This window comes from Helobdella robusta, assembly GCF_000326865.2.
Source record: "Helobdella robusta unplaced genomic scaffold HELROscaffold_12, whole genome shotgun sequence".
NCBI classification, from domain to species: Eukaryota; Metazoa; Annelida; class Clitellata; order Rhynchobdellida; family Glossiphoniidae; genus Helobdella; species Helobdella robusta.
This window is the reverse complement of record NW_008703664.1, coordinates 3,072,773-3,086,828: the sequence shown is the minus strand read 5'-3', so window position 1 is coordinate 3,086,828 and position 14,056 is coordinate 3,072,773. Positions and strand designations below refer to the sequence as shown.

At 30.1% G+C, this 14,056-nt stretch overlaps 2 protein-coding genes across 2 annotated transcripts; both read right to left on the bottom strand.

Moving 5' to 3' along the window:
- Window positions 1-2,576: 2,576 nt before the first annotated feature.
- HELRODRAFT_167970 (hypothetical protein) lies at window positions 2,577-3,945 on the bottom strand (the record flags this gene model as incomplete). Its single annotated transcript, XM_009013677.1, has 2 exons — window positions 2,577-3,007; window positions 3,888-3,945. 2 exons carry the CDS (start codon window positions 3,943-3,945, stop codon window positions 2,577-2,579), a joined length of 489 nt encoding a protein of 162 aa, XP_009011925.1.
- Window positions 3,946-4,463: 518 nt separating this feature from the next.
- On the bottom strand, window positions 4,464-8,718 carry HELRODRAFT_167969 (hypothetical protein; the record flags this gene model as incomplete). The annotated part of the gene is made up of 12 exons (XM_009013676.1): window positions 4,464-4,570; window positions 4,770-4,812; window positions 4,893-5,017; window positions 5,208-5,277; window positions 6,602-6,898; window positions 6,969-7,036; window positions 7,470-7,552; window positions 7,725-7,855; window positions 7,920-8,030; window positions 8,097-8,290; window positions 8,353-8,392; window positions 8,599-8,718. The coding sequence occupies 12 exons, from the start codon at window positions 8,716-8,718 to the stop codon at window positions 4,464-4,466; spliced, it is 1,389 nt and encodes a 462-aa protein (XP_009011924.1).
- Window positions 8,719-14,056: the final 5,338 nt, after the last annotated feature.

The following is a 14,056-nucleotide window of genomic DNA, read 5'->3' as shown; positions in this document are numbered from 1 at the left end:
GGACCCCCCCCGGTATGTTAAGGGATATATATATATATATATATGTATATATATATATATATATATATATATATATATATATATATATATATATATATATATATATATATATATATTGGAACGAGGTTTTCAGCTATACAGATTTCATTGAACATTTTTTGCCCACTTAGCATAAATCAACTTTTTAAAAATACACTCAACGATATGGAATTGTTGGATTAATGCTAAGTGAGCAAAAATATTCAATGAAATCTGCATATATATATATATATATATATATATATATATATATATATATATATATATATATATATATATATATATGTTGATAATATACAAAGCTAACTACAAACATGTTAACGCCAAACATTCAGTAGAATTTATAGAATATTGTAAATAAATAAATATATATATATATATATATATATATATATATATATATATATATTCTATAAATTCTACCGAATGTTTGGTAGAATTTATAGAATATTGTAAAAATTATGGTCTATTACCAACATATATATATATATTATTGAAGAAAATCACAGTTTGTTCCCCGTTGGTTAGATTTCTGTTTAATTTTTTGAATGGTAGATCGTAAATCATTGTCAAGTTTCTTGAGTTCAAAACCAAAATTTTCATTTATTTTAAGCATGATAGAACATTAAGCGTGATAGAACAAAAAGCCCTACAGTGTTAATTTTCTGTTTGTTAAACATTGTTAAACAAAAAATTAACGTTGGCATGAAACAACTCATGTCTAGTTTCACTTTTTTTATTTTGATACCTTGTTTGAAGAATTTGTTGAGTTAGTAAAAAGTTTACAACCCAAATATTGAAGTAGAGTTGATAGCATTCTTTCAAAAATTGTTGGGAATGATCAAATTTTAAATGACAAATTGATCAGAAAAGTTAAAAGAGAAATAATAGATTCAGTACATTTTTTTATCACTATATCAGACAGTTATCATTACTGCCACTGCATTTATTTTTCACACGCTGATCCTCTTTTCGATAGAACTGGTCGGTCGCATCACTGAAAACATCCATAACCCTTCCAGCGTGTTTGACTTGGTGTAATGTAATGTATCCCTTCACATTCACAGCTAAAATAATTTGACTTTATACATTCTTGAAATTTAGGCCTACCATTGTGATTGACATTGAATTAGCATCTGATCTTTTATTCATACTCTTTCTATGACTTCCACACAATTTTTATCAAAAAAAATCTAAAAATATATAAGAAAAAATTGTGAAAAGAATGTTTTAAATAGTTTCTGATCCATAGGTTCTAACTATTTCAAAGTTATATTTTCAGTCATTAAAGTAAATATGTCTTATTAAAATTACAATGAATAATAACAAGAAAATTTAAAAAATATTTTTCATGATGACTATATTTGGAACACCGGCACACCTGTTTATTTAGATCGCCTGTTGCCGCTGCTTGCGTGAATCTATCATCGTCGGAGTTTGTTCGGAGGCAGGTGCTCTTGTTTAACGAAGGGTGATAAACGAGCTTGTCTCCATCTCCATGAATTCATTCATTCATCGCGTTCGAACCTTCGACCAAACAGTAGCCGTTCCGTCATTGTTTCGACACAGCAAAACAACAAATTACTCACTAATGATAATAACGTGCCGCGGTTTTTATAGATGCATTAAACATGCGATGAAACAATAAAAAAGTTAATAAACACCCAAGCACTAGCACATGCCCTCACATATATATGCTAAAAAAAATGTAATTTTTTTAATATAACATATGTTACGTTTAAAATATTATAATTGCGTGAATATCCTTGAGTGAGTATGTTTCATTCCGTTGAAAAAAGCTTTTTCAGTTGAAATGTTTGATTTCCTTCAGTTGAATGCAATTTTTATCATGGGAATCTTGATTATATTGATCAGAACTGCTTCGTATTCTCGGCAGTTTTGTATTTGAAGATTTGAAAGTAATGTTTTTATAACTTTTAAGAATGTTGGCGCTTTCAGTTAAAGACGGTCTGACAGTTTAATTATTCCGATTAACTTGTTTATCTGGTACACGTTTCACTTCAGTAATTATAGAGCTGCTTTTTAGAAATCTGAAATGTTGTATAGCATTTTCTGATTTCTGTGCAGTTAAATAAATAATGTTCAATGTCTTGTTTTCTGAGTCTATGCTACAAATATATTTTTTAAGGATTTGTTATATTTAGTTGATGTTTTCTCATTTATTTAATAAAATTTTAACTTTTACCATTTTTATAATTTTATTTTTGAGAATTTTTTTCTACTACCTGTAAAACGCTTGATGGGACGAGCATTGAATCGGCCAGTTTTTCAAACAAATGAAAACATTTTATGATAAACTTTTTTTCTGCATAGAATGTAATTAACGTTATTCAATAAATTATGAACCAAAAGAGTTATCTTTGTTTCAGTATACATTAATATATATTTTTCAAACCAACACGCAAGCGATAAATATTTATTTTATTCATGTTTATTTTTATTTACGCTTATTTATATTTACACCAGATCGTAAAAAAAAATCAAAATTTAGCGTTATTAAATTTTATTCTTCAATATCAACCAAATCTTATTAAATCATTTGAAAACCTACCAAACCGAACAAATTCCTTTTTATCTGGCGCAGGGTGAAGACCACCGGCCTCAACGTCGCCCTCGTCATTTTTGCTGCTACTACTACCGTCACGCTCCTGCTGCCATTCATCGTCTACAGTGCCTTTTCTTCCAAAGCGTACAAAATTTTTCTTGCTTCTCAATGTTTTTTGCAAATATCTCAAATAATTTTTATCAAAAAAATCTGGAGCAATTTCAGAATTAGCATGGTCCTCAACATTCTCCAGATGCTCGTTGTCGTATCTTTTGCCGAACCTCACGTAATGCTTGGCTGGCCTTTTACTCTGCACTCCGGAGAAGTGATTGGGCGATTGGAAATTTCTCAAAGGACCGAATTCGTTGAAATCCACGATGCTTTTCAATTCATCGACAGAATCTGAATGCAATAAAATTATTAAGAAACATATTTTCCAATGTCGAATGAGACCAGACAAGGATGTTTTGTTAAACATAAGTTTTTTCAAAATATGTCGAATGTTAAAAATTTATTGCAAAACAATTAGTGTTTTTTTATTTTTTGAAAAAATGAATAGTTAAAATTAAGAAAGAAATTGTATCACCGTCAGATGCTAGATCTGGATCAGGTGAAGTTGACAAAACAAATGAATTCACGATGACTGATATTATTATTAATGAAATTGAAAAGTTTTCCATATCTGGAAATAGAGTAAAATTTATATTTTTTATTCACAATAATTCATCCTAAACGAAAATAATAATCCTTATAAATATAAAGGCCACATTGAATTGAACGCCTGGTGCTTCAGATTTTTATTGCCCGTTGAATGTTTGTTCAAACTGTACTCCCATTCAACGCACCGGCGTCGAACAGGTAATATGAGAATTTTATTTGTATGTAAAAAATTTGTAAATGTTATCAAAGGACATGCATGCATCAAATGGTTTAGTTTATAAATTTTAAACAGGAATGAACACACACGCACACACGCATACACAAGTATAAGCAGTTATGTATAGTATACATTATTCATATCTTAATCTCTGTTTTAACAATAGAAAAAATTTCAAAAAATAATATTTTATAAATTTTTACCAACGAATAAAATGAAATTTAACCTGCGAAAATGCTCGACCAGACAAAACGTTAAAAAGTAGTCTGTGAAGCAGCTGCAATAGCAATGGTCATTATTTCAACTAATTATTATTATTAAAAAAATATTTATAATAGTTTTCATCAGATAAAAAGCGTCGGCAAAAACGTTTTGAAAATATCATCGCGACGCCGATCGACCAACGTTTAAATATGCGCACAATAGCGTGTAAAATCTCATTTATTCTATGAGTGCACCTCATTTCTTTTTCATCACAAACTGTGATGAATGATAAATTATTTAAAAGAAATCTTTATTCAAAGAATTTTCTTTCGTGTAATGGTTCCATTAAAATGCAAGACACTTCTAGATTTTCTGATGACTCGTCCAGACTTCTTGTCTACGTTGTGTCCTACGCTATTTGCAGGTTGTTTGAACTTTGAATAAAAAGTTTGCAGTCACAGAAACGTTGAGATAATTAATTTTATAATGAATTTGGTTTTTGTTTTTTTTTTGTAAAAGTTTTTTTTTCAAACAATATGGATCATGAAAAACTTTTTAAAAAATTTCAAACATCTGTTGTTTAATATTTGGCATTTGATGATAAATTTATAAAAAATAAACTTTGTCAAATGATTAATTCAAAATATTAGAATTTAAAAAATTTGGCACACACGAATATTGTATAGGTTCTCAAATGAACAAAATATTGCCACAGCTTGAAAACGTGCTGCCACCTATGTATGTTTGTCAATGTCAACTTTCTGTTAGAAACAATGATCAGTAATTGTCAGCAATCTGAATACTTAATTCTAATTCTAGAGTTTGATCGACAAATTCATCTTTCGTCGGCGAAAGCACGTCCGTGTTCGAATCATCTTTCAGCTCTGTAAAATTAATCGATCGTTACATTCGATAACTTTGTCATTCATCGCAGAGTCATTGGATTTTAGTTACATGTTTAATTAAGTTCTGATCGTAAAAATAATTAAAAACTCTACATAAATAAATCAAACCAATCATTTCATGTAAAAAAATTAACGTGAGACAGATGAAGAAACGTACTACAGCTTGAAATTCAATAACCTGTCCTGCTTTTCTTTTTCTTATTTTGTCTACTTTTCTTTGCCTGGTAGTAATATAAAAAATACTGTTGTGATTTTTATTTAGATTTTGAAAAGTTTTGAGTAAAGTATTCAAAATGAAAACCTCTTCAGAACTTTTCAACTCTCCTGCTTGTACGGCTGGTTTAGTTTTCACTCGCATGTTCTTAGTGATGAGCAAGTTCAACTGTCTCTGTCCCATCAACAGAGAAGTCAGTGGGACCACGAAGCCTGTTTTGTCATTTTATTTTAATAATTATTGTGACTGAATCGTTAACTGAAACTTAAATAAATGATTTATGATGTTGTTTTTATAATATTGAATTAATAACAATATTTAAGAATAATTTGTTGTCAATTACTTTATTACACTAGAGTCATCAAGAAATTAAAATGGTTGTAAGGTTAAAAATAATTGAACCTTGAACGAGTTCGTAATCAGTTTTTATGCTAATACTCTCAATCTGAAGTTCCTTCGCCTTAAGCAACGTCTGCGTGAGGATTATTTGGTAAGATAATGCCCAAAGTTGTCGAACACACAAGGGACAAAAATGAAATTTTGAACTTTAAATAATCACAACAAGGCTTAGCTTTAATTTAATCTAAAACGTCTTTAAATAGTTGATATATCCATCTGAGAAAAAATTTACACTGCTTTGAGAGGTTTTGCTTAATTTCGTACGGCTCTTTTTTTCATCAGATTTCTGGATTGAGACATTGCCTTTTGGAATAACTTTTCGAATCTGTTGGCAATTCAAACTATGAAAAATTTGTTAGCATTGACATAATTACAAACATTATAGTTTAAAAATTTCATCATCGTGACTGACAAATTGATTAGAATGTTATGATTGCCGATTTCCAAAAACTATTCATCTTTGAGTCGTTATTGCTAAACTCCATTTTGCATGGCGCATACAAATATTGCTCACGTAGGATCTATCACGCATTCGGAATGTTTTTTAAAATTAGTCAAACATGCGATCAAATTATATGCATAAGTAGACGTCGTCGAACTCGACGAATCTTTAAGGAATTAAAGGGGATCGTAGGATGATTGAATGATTCCGAAACATTTATAATTGATTCAATTCAACTGCTCTATCACAAACATTAGGGGAGACCGGAGCTTGTTGAACCACGAGTGGGTTGAACCAGTTGGGTAAATTTGGAATTTATCCCATTTTTTGATAAACTGTCAGCAGTTTCTGAACGTTACAAGTTTGGACCAGAGGCTATCTACAACATCAACAAAACAGAAATTAATTACTACGGTACATCGTTCAAGCAGAATTGTTGTCAGAAGGGTGTGAAGCAAGTTGGTACTATTACTTCGCAATAACGAGGTCAATTGGTCACTTTGGCTGCTATAGTTAATGTTAATTAATAAATTTTTCAATTTGAAAATATTTCTTTATGGCAATAAACTTGCTTAGCAAAGTCATAAAATACTGGTTCAACATGTACCAGTGTTTGGATCAATATGCCCCGTGAACGGGGTAGGTTGAACCGCATGACAGGCTTGCAAATAAAACCTTCTATTGTCAAGGAACATGCTAGAATTGAATGTATTTTTTTGAAATACGTAATAGACATATTTTTACGTAATAATGAAGTTTTAATGCAATAATAGAAATTTAATGAGTTAAATACTAAAAATTGGTTCAACATGCCCTAGTCTCCTCAATATAGCCCAACTCACAATGCTAAGCCTTAACGAATAGCGCTAAACACTCACGTCACTAAAGTCATAATTGTTATTTTGTTATTATTTGTAGTTATATTATTATTAATATTATTACAGAATTAGCGTACCTTTTTTTCCATTATATAAATTTCAAGATGTCCGCAGAGAAATTTCTTCAACTCCCGCAAATCGTGGTAGAAAAACTTTCTAAGTTCTCTCAGTTGAACTATTTCTGCCCAGTCGTGAAGTTTTGTCTTGTAAGTATCAATGGTTATCTCATCCGATTCAGTTTTGGCGTTAAATTGATAATCTTTAAAAAAATCGTTTTGTTGTTCAGTTGTTTGTTTCCTACTGACGCCTTTCAAAAATTTGTACTCCACACGAAACTGGCGTTGAAGAATCTCATCAGTGGATTCGAAATAGTTCTGTTATAGAAAAGGTACAAAATTAACATCGCTTGAACAAATGCTGGTTGTGTGGAAATGAATATCTCACCGTGGAAGGAGGGAGACCGTTTATGTGGGAAATAAACAAGTTGATTTCGGATCTTTTAAAATCGGGATCTTTAACGAATTACAAATTACGTGAAAAATGTTTCAGTGATTTATTGTACACTATGTTTTAAAAAAAATGACACGCTCGTTTAACAAATCTGTTAATTAGTTTTTAAAAAAAGACACATTGTATATATGATATAATAATGCATGTAAACATCATCAATGACTACAGCAATCATATGAACAATTAAATATTTTACCATTACAACTTCTGCAGCACAGGCCACGTGAAGCCAACTTTTCTTCAGCAGTAACTTCGGCATCGTCCAAATAATTCAACAACGGTATTGTGTCAACAACGTATCTTCGATAAATCGGGATGAACTTTTAAAAAATAGTTTTTACTTAAACTTAACTGCCGAAAGCTGTCTCATGTGACAATTTGATAAAAAAATGAATACACTGAAAGGGTTTCCATATAGTAGCAACACTCTTAAACCGCTCAAGGAACTTAACTGATTGCACAAATCTGGTAAGTTTGTCAGGTCATTCAAACACAGATCCAACGAAGTCAAACAGGGCCTGAAAATTAATTTAATAAGGCAATAATGAAACTAATTTGTTAAAATTAATTAGATGTGACAACGGTTTAATTTTCTGGGGGTTACCGCTAAAATTATTTTTCTAACATTAGTTTTGGATATAAAAAGAAAAGAAAAAACTGGTAAATTAAAAATACTGTGAAAAAAATAACCATGATTGAGCATTAAAACAGTCTTTAATAGTCGATATTTTGTTGTGGCCAAGCCCTAAATAGAAAAGTGCAGGTGGGTGTTTGCTGAAATCCTCGATGTTGCTTATCTCATTACCATAGCACTCCAGATGCTTTATACACATTTTTACAACAAATTGTTATAAAAGTCTTAATTTTAGCGAAACAAATTTTAACCTGAATTTTTCGGTTAAAGCATTTCGGGTCAAGTTTTGAAATTATGTTAGCAGACAAAATTAGTTTTTTCAAATTTTTGAACCGTACAAAATCCGGATCAATTTCGAATATCTAAGTTGTAAATTTCAGTATTATTTTTTATATTCTAACAAACCTTTTTTTCAACCAAACACAAACTTTTTTATCTCTAAGAATTAAAGTTTTAAAATAGCATTTAATGAAATTTTCATTTATAAGAGCAGGTCGCAAAACAGCCAGTTGTTTCAGATAATAAGCATCTTCGCTCCATTCACAATACGTGCACCAGGGCGATCTTGGGAATTTAACGAAATCGTACAAGTCGTCAACCTTCTCGTAACAACCTGCCGTCTCTGCGGTTTATGTTAGTGTAGGGTCATAGATAATAATAACTTTAGTCATTGCATACGCAAACCTTTGTTGTGAAAATCAACTGATTTCTCGTTACAGTGTATCTTAATGAAAAATTACATAAACAAAATTAAAGAAAAGAACGTCGTCTACAAAAATTTCAATAATTATCGACTCGTTAATATAATAGTATTCATTAGTGCTTTAAATACGTTATATAAAAATGATTAAACAAAATAAAGTAAAAACATAAATAAATTGAGAGTGTAGATTAGATTAGATTATTTTCATTATTAGAAGCAGTTCTAACAACCCAATTTCCGTAACCACACGGAAAATCATAAAGGCAGAGGTTTTTGATTAGTTTATTTAACAACTGGGTAACAGTGTAAGTGACTTTGCTATCAGAACAGCTAGAACATGAAGACATAACGAAATAAATGCATATAAAAAGAATTAAATAATGTATAGTGTTTAGTCTAAAATGTTTAATTATAAATATGTTGTTATGACAATGACCAAAGACTAATTTTAAATGGGATGGATTATAAAAGGGAAAATATATTAAAAGAATAAAAATGTAATTAGTATGTATCCTGTTAATAAAAAACAATTATTGAATCGTTGTTCATTTGAAATTTAAAGATTAGGTGAACTTGCTGACAAACGAATTTGTTTGTAGTATCTATAATATAATATTAATCTCGGTTGTTTAAATACTCAATTAAGTTTAGCTACATAAAATCGCAGAGAAAGTGAAAACATTCTTAAATTTCGTTTAGTGAACTATGATCTCCGTGTGTACGGAGCAAGCATGTGTTTCGCACCCAACTAACTAATGAGATGCCAACGCCGTGTACTACATAATACGTCATACGGTGAAATATAAATTGCTCATTATAAAAAATTGGTTATAAAAAACTTTATACTCATAGAAATATTGTCAAGTGTTGTTGTTGTTAAATAAATTAAATATAAAGACTTATTGATTACATTATATTTTTTAATTTTCATCAATATAAAAATCTTTTAGATATTGAGGGATGATTTTTTAGTGGGTACAAAATGTTTAGGAAAACTTAAGCAAACTCTTTTAAACGCCATCACTCGTACAACAAAAAGAATAAAAGAGCGTCAACACGATTGAGTTAAGCTGCAGCAGCTTATACAATTGTTCAACTTTACATGAAGATGTATGTACTTTATACTTTTCTCTAGTGTTATAAGTACTTGTATAACACGGGCGTTTTAATATATATGTATATAAATATTTAATATATATATATATATATATATATAATATATATATATGTATATATATATACATATATGTATGAATTTATATAATTATATATAAACACATGTATATTAGACAAGTAACGGATTATATGATATATGAAAATTAGTTAATGTGTGTCAATATGGAAAGACTAAACTATGAAGTGATGAGACGTAACTTAGTTAAAAAGCTAAGACATTATCATTGACTTACAGAATGTCTGGTTTGCCTGATTGGTGCTCAGCAGAACAAGCTCCCCCTTGGATAGCTTGCTCTCGTAAGGCCTGTCTGATCTATCAAACTTTAGAAAACCAGAATGCTTATTTAATTATATTGAATGTATGAAAAGGCTTTTTTTATTTTTTTTTGTTAATTTTATAAATTTTCAAATATTTATTTTCAAAATTTTTACTAAAATTTTGATTTTTGTTGTCCCGTCATGTTTGATTTGATAATTCTTTTTAACCTTGGTTATTTGCTTTAATGGATATAGCGTCTTCTTTATGACGGATTAACCACGAAAGGATTAACCAACTAAAAAATCAACAATTCGTGATTGTAATATATTGTTTTATAATTTTCCCAACAGAGGGAACAACAAGAGCAGATAAAAAGAGAGCATTCTGGTTATCTTCAAGAGCGATATGTCACGAATACCAGCTAGGTGGTTAGTGACTTACGTCGCACTTGTTGCAATAGTTGCTGGATGTTATGGTTCTTCTTTTAATATCCACAATTTCCCTAAAGGTCAGTATATGTTCACACTTATTAAATTAATTTTGGCATAAAATTATAATATTATGAACGAAAATTCGGTCTAGTCTAATTTTTAAGCATTTTTAGGATTGATAAGGCTGCAAAAAAAAACGTTACTCTGCTACAACAAAAAAATGTGGTGCCGCCACTGCCAACGACGTTATTCTATTTTATATTTCATCTCTCACCGATTGTTTAGCATTTTTCTGCCCTAAATATATTAGTTGGTTGTATGACATCATTGTCGTTCCTGCTTCCAGTTGAGTTTATAGTAAAAAGAATACGATTGGACAGTACCACTAAAAATTCCACGTCTGTTACTATTAAACAATGGCTTGTATCTAATAAACAACTGTTACTGCTATCAAATTACACACATGCACAGCACACACACACACACACTCACACACATCTATTTTTGAAGATCGGTTTTGGGAGTTTATCAAAAAGCGCTATATAAATGTTCATTATATGCGTTTGATTTTCTGGCCGTTTTCTCTTGAACTCTCTACCTCCTTCTCTAACTACTTCTCCATCACTTGCGAAGTTCAGAGCGGATCTCAAGACTTGCAAATTCACGAAGGAGCGCTGTTGAACATCGAATTGATTGTTTGATGGCAAGTTACATTTATTGAGGTATTTCACGTTGTAAATAGCCTATCACAATGTCATCATGTCGAAACATCGATTGTTAATCTTTGATATCAGAGATGTGAGAACTTAAGTTGCAAGAAAAGAGCGATGATGACGCGACAAACGAATGCAGAAATAAAGTGATGTTGTTTAACATGTAACCCCAGATTTTTGTTTTTCTTACGTGAAATCCAGTGGCAAAATTTACTGTCAGTTCAAAAGTAGCAAATAGCAGATTATTTAAGTTTCGAAAATAGAAAGTAGCGCCACTGCTGCTGTCATTATTGCTCAATAATGTTGCACCATGACTGCTACTTCTCTGATAACTAGCAATAAGATCTCTTATCTTTTAATATTCTAACCCACGTATGTAGAATTCCATTATTTAAAATACCCTTCTATATGTAGAGAAAGTTTTGTTCTATATATATATATATGTTCTACTCTAACCAACCAATATATCATCAATAAAATATGAAAAATATTATTTTCATTTTGATTTTCTAAATTAACGTGGTTGGCATTTGGCAGATGAGCTAGAAACACTTTATGAAACGTATTAAATTAAACCATCTCAAACCTTTTCTTTTCTTCTGCTTGTACGTACATGCATATTCAATAGAATAAACTTTAAGTTTAAACCAATGCATTTTTAGCAAAGAAATTATAATACTACCTCTTGTGTGTAAAACACTGTGTTTTGGTTTGGGGCGGCGTTTGTTTCAGCTTTACATTTAAAATTAAAGTTAACAGATACATTAATATGGTAAATAATTACTGAAAAATAAAATTGTTAAACTACGGGACAATTTACATTTAAGGGTCTCTTGACATTTTAAACGCTGTCAATATCACCAGCAAGAACAAGGGTGTGAAGTTAGTTGATGGTGTCTGCAAGTCTCCCTATGGAGCTGTCCTTGACTCCCAGCCCAGAGCGGCTTACAAGATTACCAGGGCTGCCTCTTTGAGTGCCAAATCGGCTGATATTTTCACTGGTAAGCACACTATCTATCGCTAATAATCACCTTTATTTACAAATTAATATTTTATATTATAAAATTATATATAAATATAATATACATTATACATACATTGAAATTGAATCTTGTAAATTCACTAATTAAAATCTTAGTAAAAATTCAACTTTGAATGTTTGTTTTTAGTTTTAATTTGGTTTAATTTATTTAAATTAATATTTTAATATTTACTTTAATTTATTTAAATTGAAGGATTTAGTTTGTATAATTTATTTTATAATCTCACAAACTTTGAGCTATATACTACTTATTAGTTTTTTATTGTAATTTCAATTTGTTACACATTTGTCGCTTAGAGGATTTTCCCCAGGACTTTTCAATTGTTGCCAGCTTCAAGACATCAACTGAAAAGGCTGCCAAGGGTTTTGTGTTTGCCATTCTTGATGAAAAGCTTGAAAAGCCCATTTTGGGTCTTGAAGTAGCTCTGAACAGCACTGTTTTGTTGTATGAAGACAAAAAAGGAGATGGTGGATATGAATTTTCTCCAAAATTCTCATTCAACCTAGTGGATGGCATGTAAGTAATTAGGTTGTTAAAAGTTATTTTGCAGATGATTTGATCAATGAGATCAAAAACATGAAATTTTTAAAGGGTTAAAATGTGCTTTAATGAACTATAGATTTAACTAATTGTATGTACTTTCACAAAATTTACAAATAAATGAAATTTATGTTATATGTGTATATGTGATAAATATACATGTATATATATATATATGTATATATATATACATATATATATATGTTGGTAATAGAATTTATAGAATATTGTAAAAATATATATATATATATATATAATAAAGTATTAAGAATATGAAAAACTCAATTATCTAGGTGGCATCAAGCTGGTATAATTGTCAAAGACCAGATAGTGACTTTGTACTTGGATTGCAAGTTCATCTATACTGCTCCTCTCAACAGAAGTTCTGACTCTGCACTTGATTTTAAAGGTCGCATCTATCTGTTCAGCAATCCTGTTTCTCCTGATGTTTTGGAGGTTTTTCTTGATTTTTACTCAAAATATCTTTTTGAATCAATATTAGCTCATGAAATTTGGAGAAATTTTGATTAGATTGATAATTTTTATAAACAAATAAGTTGAAATAGTTTACTGTGTAGATTTACAGCACTGAATTGTATATTTTTTTCATTGTCAGGGTGACATCCAACAACTTGTCTTCATTCCTAATGACGGATCAGCATTCTCGACATGTGAATACACTCCAGAATGTACTATTACTTCTGATTACTATCAGGTAAAATGCTCCTCCGATATTTTTTCATCATTATCTACCCCTAACAATATTTTATTTGGTTGTTGCATGTTGCAACGTTTCTATGTAAATAATTTCAAAATTCTTATAGTTAAGTTTTATTTGATACCTATATTGAAAAAAAATAATTAACATTGATTATTCATTATTATTTATTTGTTGTATTCTTTAATGTTCTCTTGAAAGGCAGCTGATCCATACTCAAGTGCTCGCAGAAGAAACCTCAGAGTAGGTGAACCTGGCTATCAGGGCCTTCCGGGAGATAAGGTTAGTTGTGCTGGTGTATGTTATCAATCATTTCTTGTAAGTTGTTGTGTTCAGTTAATGTTATCAATCATTTTTTTGTGCATTGATGTGTTGAGTTTGTGTTATCAATGGTTTGTTGTGAGTTGTTTTATATCATATTTTTAATATTGCTTGTGATATTATTTTTCAGGGACCTCCAGGAAAGCCAGGAGCACCAGGTCTGCCTGGTCCAATTGGTGCACCTGGATCTGTCTTTGTCATTTCGGTTAGCCCAATTTTTTTTCAAATTTAATTTTATATTCTAAATTATTTTTACATAAATTTAATGGATTTTTCATTATTCAATTGAATTAGCTTGTAAAATGAAGTTTTTTTTCTCATTTGCTAGCCTGATTTTGCTTCAGACTCTAGAAGTTCATCTGGCCAATTGCAGTCCATGAGAAATTTGTTAGATCAACACTTGGTAAATGTTCCTTTTTTTATCTCATTCATTTTTATTTACAGCATACTAGATGAACTTTTAATTCTTTCAAAATAATTTTTT